At 38.6% G+C, this 10,934-nt stretch overlaps 1 protein-coding gene across 6 annotated transcripts in view; it reads left to right on the forward strand.

Annotated features, from left to right (window-relative positions):
* Nucleotides 1-10,934, forward strand: part of SUGCT (succinyl-CoA:glutarate-CoA transferase) — an 863,222-nt gene that overhangs the window by 779,810 nt on the left and 72,478 nt on the right. For 3 of the 6 annotated variants that reach the window (XM_081080028.1, XM_081080030.1, XM_081080031.1), the window contains one exon: nucleotides 7,434-10,932. The exons of 2 other annotated variants lie outside the window; for them this stretch is intronic. In XM_081080028.1, the coding sequence (XP_080936154.1) occupies nucleotides 7,434-7,597 (164 nt within the window). In that variant the 3' untranslated portion in view covers nucleotides 7,598-10,932. Of the gene's footprint in view, nucleotides 1-7,433; nucleotides 10,933-10,934 lie in introns of those variants that run through there. One more of the 6 variants, XM_081080034.1, reaches the window with a different exon arrangement.

Raw genomic sequence — 10,934 nt, forward strand, 5'->3', positions numbered from 1 at the left:
GAAAATAAAATTCATTTATTTTAGCTTTTACTTTCCTAGCCTTTGGAGTCAAATTCATAAAATGTTCCATGAACCCAAGGTCTGTAAGTTTAGTATCTATGTTTTGTTCTATGCAGTTTATTGTGTCAGGTCTTATGCTTAAGTCTTTGATCCATTTTGAATTAATTTTGGTACATGGTGACAGATAGCAGTCCAGTTTCATTCTTTTGCATGTGTCTTTCCAATTCTGCCAGCCCCATTTTTTGAAGAAGCTGTCATGTTAGGTATGTTTTTTGCTTCTTTGTCAAAAATTATCTGTCCATATTTATGGGGTTTATTTCTGGATTCTCAATTCTATCCCATTGGTCTATATGTCTGTTTTTCTACCAATAATCAAACCACACTGTTTTGATTATTGTTGTCCTGTAGTACAAACTAAAGTCAGGGAGTGTGATACCTCCAGCATTGTTCTTTTTTCTTAAGATTGCTTTGGCTATTCGGGATCTTTTGTGGTTCCAAACAAATCTGATGATTTTTTTGTTCTATTTCTTTAAAAATGCTATTGGGATTTTGATGGGGATTGCATTAAATCTGTATATTGCTTTGGGTAATATGGCCATTTTAACTATGTTGATACTTCCAATTCATGAGCACAGAATGTCTTTCCATTTCTTTGTGTCATCTTCAATTTCTTTTTAAAATGTCTTATAGTTTTCAGCATATAGGTCTTTCACATCCTTGGTTAAGTTTATTCCTAGGGATTTTATTCTGTTTTTTGCAATTGCAAAAGGAATTGTTTTTTTATTTATCTCTTTTTCTGAGATTTCATTGTTAGTATGTAGGAATGCAATGGACTTTTGTACGTTGATTTTGTAGCCTGCAACTTTACTGTATTCGTTGATTGTTTCTAACAGCTTTTTGGTGGAGTCTTTAGAGTTTTCTATATACAGCATCATGTCATCTGCAAAGAGTGACATTTAACTTCTTCTTTCCCAGTTTGGATGCCTTTTATTTCTTTGTCTTGCCTGATTGCTCTGGTGAGGACTTCCAACACTATTTTGAAAAACAGAGGTGATAGGTGCAGCCCTGTCGTGTTCCTGAACGTAAAGCAAAGGGATTCAGTTTTTCCCCGTTAATTATGATTCTCCTTTTTTCAGCTAAGTTTTTAACAATTTTATAATATCTATCAAATTTTAACTATTTGTATATTTGTTTGCTTATTTGTTTATTGTCTATATCCCAAATCAGAATATAAATTCCATGAGAATAGGATGAATTTGTTTGCTGGTAGATCGCACTGCCTAGAAAGGGACAGATACTCAAAAATTATATACAGAATAAGTTAGTGGATAATTAATTAATTAAAATGACTTAAACAGTATTTATTCAAATATCTTTAATTTTTAGCAATCATGAGGTCAACAAATTTGCACTGAATGACAGAGCATGGATCCTGGAGTCTGACGGATAGGAGATCTTCTCCTGATTTTATCACTTATTTAGCTGGGGAACCTTAGGTAAACTAACCAATCCTTTGAAGGGCCTCAGAGTTCCGATCTGTAAAATGAACATTGTAACAGTCTCTAGTTGATAAAGTCTCATGAGATAATGCAATAAGAAGCACAGTCTACAGTCATTACAGGTGTTAAAGAAAGGATGCTTGCCATTGTCTTTATTTTGTGGGACTGTGAAAGGCATTAAAATTCCATCAGCAACACAACTAGCATTTTTCTGTCCCCATAGGGGGTGGACAACTAGACAGACCATTTAATGCGCAATGCTTAGTGCTGTTTTAGAGGATGCAGAGCTAATAGTTGCTTCTCGAATGTCCTTGGTGTCACGGACAAGTGGATTTTGTTTGTTTATAGTCCATCAATTACTTTAATCTTGCCACATTGTAATTTGCTTCATATTTGAGTTTTGATTTTATTAATGCACATTTTGTTTTTCTAGAGTTTCTAATTATTAATGTAATTTTATCTCATGATTATATGTTTGCTACATTTCAGTTACACTAGTTGTACAATTTAGGCTCTTTTTGCCTTCTTAAACTCCCTTTTGAAGGCCTCAGTCCACTCCCATCTACACCTTATTGACTCTCCAGGTCTGAGTTGTCGTCCTAGGGCCTTCCTTCCCTCACTCCTTGGTTGGCTCTCGCTGTGTACCAAAATTTTCTTCTATTATTCACATCCATGTTTTACTGGAGTGAACATAAAGAAAATTTCTCAGTAAACTTACTTAATCTTTGTGAGTTTGAAAATGCATTCCTTTTTGATTAATCATTTGACTAGATAAAGAATTCTAGGTTTAGCATCATTTTTGTTCAGAAATTTGAAAGCAAGCTTTACTTTCTTCTAGTTTCTAAAACAAACTAGTGAGATTAGTCCGTATTGAGACATTCAATTTGTCTGCTTTCAGTCCTACTTCTGTTCTAAGATCTCTCTCATAATTAATGTTTCAAAATCAGAGGCTTTTGAGGAGTGAAATGGACCAATTTACATCTACTTCCTCTCAGTCTCCTTGTAGAATATTCTGGGCTTCAGTGCTCTCTAACTCTTTGAAACCATAACTGTGATCCCATCCATGACATTCTTAAAATTGTTGAAATAACTAGTAATGCTCCTTCCCATTCTCTTCACTCACATGAAATATTAGTTTGTTTGTTGAACTGCTACGCTTTCATTTCAGTGGTATTTCAGGAGAGAGTGAAGGTAATATTTGTGTTCAAATCCCCCCCACCCCAGTAAAACTTGAAATTATTGTACAGTTTGCCATTAGTGTATGCACTGTAATGTATTTAACCAGTACCCAAGTTTGGGGCATATTTTCCTATTTTTTTCAATATTATAACTATTTGACTTTTTAATCTGGAAGGAAGAGGTTGGAGATAGGCTTAAGGGGGAAATAACTGAAAGAATGAAGAACTAAATACCTAGTTCTAACAAAGGTTACCTTTGGAAGCAATGAGCAGATGGAAAAGTAAAAGGAAGGTACAGAATCCCACACTAAGAACCGTCACAGGCTATAGGGTAGAAATCCATGTGGGAAGGATAGAGCTGTTAGAGCATTAAGTACATTTAGAGAGTTGTATAGATTCTTGCCTATAAAATTTATTCAACATTTCACATTTTTTTGTTATAGCCATAGAAAAACATCTTTAAAGCAAAATTTCTCCATCCAAGTGTGTAAACTCTTACATTTAGTTGACAAATTTCCCTCCGGAAGGATTGAATGAATTTGCACTCCTACCAGTCACCAACCTTTTAAAAACAAGAAATATCCACAAGATTTTCTAATATTATAAACAAAATTGTATCTTGTTATGTTCATATGCATTTTCTTGATTATTACTGATATTAAATATTACCCATATTATATTACTGAAATGCTCAAAACAACTCTCAAAAGGTATTTTTATTTTATTTTATTTTATTTTATTTTATTTTTTATTGTGGTAAAATACATATAACAAAATTTGTCATTTTAACCCTTTTTGATTGTACACTCAGTGGCATCAAGTACATTCACATTGTTGTGTGGCCATCATCACCATCCATCTCCAGAAATTTGCCCAAACTGAACCTCTATATCCATTAAGCATAGACTCCCCAACCCTGTCTTTCGCTAGCCCCTGGTAACCACCATTCTACTTTCTCTATGAATTGGACTATTCTAGGTACCTCATATAAGGGGTATCATACATTATATGTCTGTTTGTGCCTAGCTTATGTCACTTGCCTTAGTGTCTGCCGTTCATCCACGCTGTAGCATGTGTCAGAACTTTCTTCCTTTTTAAGGCTAATATTCAATTGTATGTATGTACCCCATTTTTGTTTACCAGCTCATCCATCAGTGGACATTTGAGTTGGTGCCACCTTCAAAAGGTATTTTTAATCTCATTTTAGAACTGTGTAGACTGAGGCTCATAGAATTTAAAAATTCTCAATATCACACAGCTTACAAATGTTTGAAAGCATACATGAACATAGATATCACCTTGCCAAAAATGAATTTAAGAATGTACGACTTATCTGCTCATCTTTTTTTTAATGGAAGATCAGATTGTTCATTCTTTCTGGACATCCATGTAAATAATTATGTCAAACATTTTCTACTCCTTGAAACAAATGTATTGTCAGAACCCTTTTCTCCTTTTTCCTTTGTACAAAGCTTAGACTGGGAGGGACTGTCCCTGGTACACTGGATTATTGCACAGGGATGCAAGAACAGGAAATTTCAATTAGCTCATGAGAGCTTAATTTTCTCTGGGATTTGGACACCAATTTATTTGCTGTATTGCATATACATATGTCTTTATCCAAGCAACCGTAAAAATTTACCAAGTAATGCCACCCTATCAACCTAAATTATTTAAGATTTTTGTATGCAAAAGGTTAAATACCCTTAATCTGGTAACATTGTCTTCAGTGTAACTCTGGAAGCTATCAGGAAAGCATGGTAGACAGTGGGAGTGACACAAGTTGAACTTTGCTTTCGTATGTCTGGACCTGAAGAGTTTTCTCAAGCCATCATTGCCTGGAGGTTAAAAGTCCAGGTTCTTGGTACTTATATATGCTGTAATATGGATGGATCTCAAAAACATTATTCTGAGTGAGAGAAGACGGACACAGAAGGTCACCTATTGTATGATTCCATTATATGGCATATACAGAACAGGTAAATCCATAGGGACAAAAAGTAGGTTAGTAGTTACCAGGGGTTGGGGAGACTGGAGAGTTAAGAGAAACCATCTTATGGGTAGAGGGTTTTACTATGGAATGATGGGAAAGTTTTGGAATAGATAGAGGTGGTTGTTGTACAACATTGTGAATGTGCTAAATGCCACTGAATTGTTCAGTTTAAAATGGTTAATTTGATGTTATGTGAATTTCACCTCAAGAAGTTATTTATTTTAACATCCAAGTTCTTGAACCCAACAGACTGTTACTTGGATACCGACTCTGTCACTTCCTAGCTGTGTGACGTTGGGCAAGTTATTCTCCTTTCCTAACCTGAACCCTAAGGTTGACCCTTTCATCTTCAGCACTCATACAGGACTGTTGTGAGGGCTATGTGAGGCAATGCATACTCAGCCTTGGCCCAGTGGCTGACACGTCCAACGTGCTCAGGAAACGGTAGCTGCTATGATATCAACAGCAGCAGCAGCAGCAGTGGTAGGAACTGCATATTCAAGTGACTGCTTTCCAGTTGGAAGTCTCACTTCAGGTCATTATTTTAGGAAAAAGTCACATAACACTAACTTCAGACAGGTATTCTCTCAGTGGAGTCCTTTTGAAAGGCAAGTTTTAAAGGGAAACTATTGTTAGTTAACATCAAAATAGAACCAAGTTTGAGAGAACAAGGAGTAAGGGCTGCATCCCTAAAACTCCAAACCATCAGCTTTCTCAGAAGAGCAGCAATGTGTGCTCCTTTACTGAAAAGTGACCAACCCATGAAAAATATCACACACTGGGTCTCAAAAGGAAGTCTGAGAAAAAAAGGAGCTTCAGAGTAGGAAAACTTTGCAATCAGTTGAAATTTGCCATTTACCTGCAGTGGGTAGAATGTGTTAGGCAGAGGTGTGGCCTGATGCTTTTGGAGGCCTGGGTCCTCTAGCACTGTCAGTACCTTTTCTGAATGGGATTCTCCAAAGAGCTTGAAGCACATTTGCTGCTTTCCTGACTGACATTCTGTCACCCACACATGTTTTGGATTCATTTGTTCTTCCTATGAGCTTCCCAAATCAAGAGGAGGCTTGAAAAATTGTTATGAGATAGAAATGCACAGTTTTGGAGTCTTTACGTGACTACCTAAATTGTTTCTCTAAAGGCTAATCAAATGGGATATAAAGGAAAGCCAACATTAATGCTATTTACTGAATGAGGCAGCAAAGGTAAAATGTGCCCCCCAATGTCAGTCCAACTTCTCCATAAAAGAGCGGGGAGTGAAAAGAGGCTGCTACAGTTGTGGAAAGTGCACACCTTCAGCAGGAGACAGTTCAAAGGGACATGGATTTGCGTCCTTGTGCTATTAATTATTAGCCATGTGACCTTGAGTAAAACCTTAGCTTTGTATGAAGTGGCTTTGTATGAAGAATGGGAATAATAAAATCTATTTCCAACACTTGTTGAAAGTATTGTTTGCAGTGCTCAGTAGTCAGCAAGTAGCTGGCACTGCATATCCCTTTCCCTTCACAACGCGAGCTTCAAGAGAGATGTGGTGGCAGCTTTTGTCATAGAGAAACCATAGGGTTCTGTGGGTTAAGGAATACTTGCTTAGTGCTTTCTATCCATTATTTCAGTTAAATCCTCCCATCAGGTGTGTGTAGTAAACATTATACCCAGTTTACAGCTGTGGGACATAAGACTCAGAGAAGTTACATAGGTTTCCAAGACAGCTGCTAGAAATTGTAGGCGCTAATAACATCCAAACTTAGTTCTCCCTGACAATGGGTGTCATGCAGGGAGTCATGCGGAGTCTCAGCTCCCACTTCCCACATAAGAACGCAGGACATGGTGAGGCCAAAAAGGAACACCCACGGAGCCATAGTGAGGGGAGTCATATCACTATATTCTCGCTGGCGGCTGGGGTGAAGACACAGGAGGGAGGAGCCACATTACCCACAACCCACCATCCACTTGTCTCTGCCAAACAATCCCACTTGCTAGCAATCTGCTTCTCTGCAATCTGCAATCCACACTCTGCCGCTTGCTAGCTCAGCCACCATCTTCTTGCTAGCCCCCATTTTCTGCTTGCGTCGCCACGGCAATTATATTATTGGCTCACTGGTTACAGCTGATGGCCAACTAGCCACAGCTGATGGCCATCCAATCACAATTGATGGCCATTTACTACCTGAGTGAGCACCTTTCCACGTGAGGCTGAGAGCCTGGAAACTGCACTCCTGGCTCTGTCCCCATAATGGGGCTTCCACATGTAACTTCTACCACCAAAAATCTTCAGCCAGGGTCTGGCTGGTGTTTAGTTGATCCTCGGTTGTTGAATTCAATCTTGGAACTATCGAATAGACACTGGATAGTAAAATTTGGGGCTGTCTTCACCTGGGCTCAGAGTCCAGCTTCAGGAAGACACTATATGTCTGTGGTCATTGTTCTCTTGAACCCAGAGAGCCCACTCAGTTGACCTCCCTGCCCCTCAAGAGTCCCTGTGACAGGACTGGCAGCTTCTGAACAGGCTGGGCACATACCAGGCATGTACACGCAGGCCCCTGCAGGGTTGTGGGCAGGCCTGGTGGCCACTGGACATCTGGATGACATGGAGTCCAGAAAAGCCACATGTGAAAATACATTTCTTCCAAAACGATGGAGCATCTGCCAGGGTGTAACGGGCAGTGACAGTCTTGGCATTCACTGGAAACCCCCCAGGCTGCGTGGGTAATTAATCTCCTAGGTTTAGTCAGTAACAGGTTTCCTGTGTTCCACCTCTTTTGACAGGCCCAGCTGTGAGATACAGTAAGTTCAAGATGTCAAAGGCCAGGCCGCCTCCCCTGCTCGGGCAGCACACAACATACATCCTGAAGGAAGTCCTCCGATATGATGACAGGGCCATCGGTGAGCTGCTCAGCACTGGAGTGGTAACCCAACATGAAGTCGAGTGATAAAGGGGAAAAGCTCTTTCTCAAAAACCACAATGTGAATGCACTTTGCTGGCAAAGGCAGTATTCTTTCTGGAAACTTCTTCCCAGTTCGGGTGCCTGCCACTGAAAAGAAGACGTAGATAAACTCCAGATTTCCTGCTTAGCATTTGGCTCTGGCATTCATGAATCCAGTGCTCTCTAATGTATCCCACCTTTCATTCTTTACCTTTCCGCCACTGCCGCCCAGATAATTGATTAATTGTGGATTTGTGGGATTTTTTTGGTAAAGATTTCCTTTCTGTAAAATTACATTTCTCATTCTAATTATACTAATAGCCTGAACGTTTTTCCTCTCCAGCCCATACAGGTCTGAAAAAGAGCAGATCTCTTGACGTTCTCTACTTGCACATAAAGTCCTCATTTAAACCTTTGTTAGAAAGTCAAAGCAATAAGCAGAATGACAGTCTCAGTGATTGATTTTAAACAGAATCACTTAATTTTGAGCTCATGAGCCCTTTGTTAATCTTTAATTTAAACCATGGACTTTGCAGATGGCCGTTATAAAACAGCCCCATTCTCCCCCATGGGAGTAAATTTTTGCTTTATGCTGTATTTCTCTATTTCATGATACGTATCAGAAAATCAGTTTCCACCAAAGAATTTTGGGGTGTAGGTATCTATCTGCATTGGGGGCGAACAATGGTTCTTTAATTGATACCTTATTTTGAGCCAAATGCATATACAACAAATTTTTATGAGTATCAGACGGCTAGCTAGGTATTAAATAATGTATAAATCATGAAAAATAGAGAATGAAATTAAAAATGTTCATGGTATTATGGGTATCCACCGTAGAAGAATGCATCGTGCTTTGATATTAAATATTTGTGTTTAAACACTTAAGTGTTAGTCAATTAATTCAAGTATAGAAAGCATCTTCTGTCCAGAAGATGATAACTGTATTTTATATATATTCCAGAATAAACTGTCAGTCAGACTCCCAATCACCCACTCTCAGGAGACCAAGGAATCAGATGACTCTCACAATCAATGGCCTGATAAGGTTGATCTCAATCCATGGCTGTTACACACACACATATTTTAAAGTCATGTCATTCCATACCAAATGGTAATGGAAAGTTAAATTACAGATAGTTCTTTCAAACTGTGATTTACAGCTAGTTTCCTTTCTGTGCTATTTTTTATGGGAATGATTTGAGACATTTATCCATGCTGTACGCCCAAAATGTGTCTAGAATCAAGGATTCTAAATAAAAAGGAGATGTCTTCTCACAAGGCCTCATGGGACTTTTTAGAAGAATGCCTACTAATTCTTAAAGCAGTTATTGTCCTCCCTGTTTTGTTCTTTGTGCACATCTTATTCTGAAGAACTCCTGCTGTTATTCCACTAGTTTGGATTTCATCATACAAGGGTAATTGATGCCTTCTGCAGGACTTTTCCCCCAGGGACACTTCATAGATATATATTTAGAGACATTCACTTCAGGCCAGACATCTAAATAAAATTCTTTCATGTCTATAAAACTAGTAATGAAAACGGTAAAAGGCTGAGTGGCAGAGAATTAGCAAAACTACATATCTTGTAAGAGCAATGCACCATTTTTTGTACCAATCCAAGCAGACTTCCTGAAATGCAAATTACTTGGTTACTGAGCAGTGACCCTAAATATCTGGGTAGTCATATGTAGGAGGATACTGATCATTCAGAGAGGGTCACAAAATGCCTCTAAAACCTTGAAATCAATCAAAAGTGCAGTATTCCTACGTATCAGAGTCACCATTGGAGACTTTCTCCAGTGTAATCATGTGTGTAGCTATCCAGATTTCCACCTATACAACTTGCAATGATCCAGGAGCACTTTGAACCTGTTCATCATCCAGCAGAAAGCATTTACTCTCAAGATTTAGTGAGAGATATAATTCAGAATATGTTTCAAGTTCAGATAGATAATAAGTCCTGAAAGAAACATGGTGCTTGCTAAAATTTCTAGCAACATACCCCAGATCAGGTCATGCTTATAAACAAATGTGCTGTTTTAATTGTCAGGGCCGATTATCTCACACATTTCCTAAGCTGAACACACTACTGAGCCACCATATGCGTAAGTTCAGTTTGTGTCAAGGCTTGGCTTCTGGCAGGTTTGTGTCTGAGACTGGCCTAGAAAGGTCTTTGAGACTTAGTGGGTTAATTATTGTGGAAGTCAGAGTGTGTCCACATCACGTAGGCTTCCTTCCCTTGATTTTTTCTGAAACTTTTTGCTTCCATAATTTTCTGGTTAATCAAGCATGATAATTTCCAACATGCAGTCTGATATGCTGAATGTTTCCCTAGAAGAAGAGAAATGAATATTGACCAACTTTGTGTGCTACTCCAATATTCGTTTGTCTTCCATCCATGTACTAGGGGTAGAAGTACAATCACGATTTTAAAAAGCAAAGGAAGTCTCACGTATGCTATTTCAGACTGGGTCATTCAGCTACTAAACCTTGATAGCCTCACCAGGAGAGTTTTGCATGAAGACTTCATCATCCCTGCTTTCAGCCTTCTTCAAGGAAATTTAAGTCCACTCCTATGTCACCTGAATTTGATATTTCATCACTGACTCTTTTGTCCTGTGATGTGGCATATTGTCTACTTAAAAAGCTTTATAGACGTGAGTCTTGCTTGTCACTCTCCCACATGGCTCAATGCTGCCTTCATCCATAGGACTCATTCTCCAGATAATGGTCCTAAAGGCGCTAAGAGAGAACCCCAGCTCGAGGCTGGACATACTGTTCAGATCTTCTGCCTCTCCTCTGACTGCTCACCATTGATTTCCAATTGGCAAAGGAGATAAATGGAAAAAGGGCACATTTCTCACCATATATACCTTGAACCTGGGATATTCATTTTCAAACTCGTCCCCCAAGATTATGATATTCTTCTTGCATTTGCTTCTTCTTAGGAGGCTGCCTGCTATAGGGAGCCCTCATCATTGGTGAGATTCCTGAGACATGATGGGCCTACGAAATAGTTGTTAACCTTGATCGTAGTATCAATGATCCTGAAGAGGCCAGACTACCAAGCTCTCTTCTCTTCCCTCTTGATTTTGGGGTACAGTATTATTTGACAAGGAGGATGAAAAGATTCAGAAAAAAGTATGCATTTCCATTCCAAATAGCAACTGGGGAAACAAAAAATCACATCAGAGTCTCTTATATTGAGGTGTAGAAGTTTTTTCAGACATCAGGATAAATTTTATTTCTTTTTACAATCCTAGTATAGCAATACCAGGTTTAAATGTTTTGTACATTACCGCTCTCATATGATGCCTTAGTTTCTTCATGTAAACATAAT

This window comes from Rhinolophus hipposideros (genome assembly GCF_964194185.1).
Source record: "Rhinolophus hipposideros genome assembly, chromosome: 18".
NCBI classification, from domain to species: Eukaryota; Metazoa; Chordata; class Mammalia; order Chiroptera; family Rhinolophidae; genus Rhinolophus; species Rhinolophus hipposideros.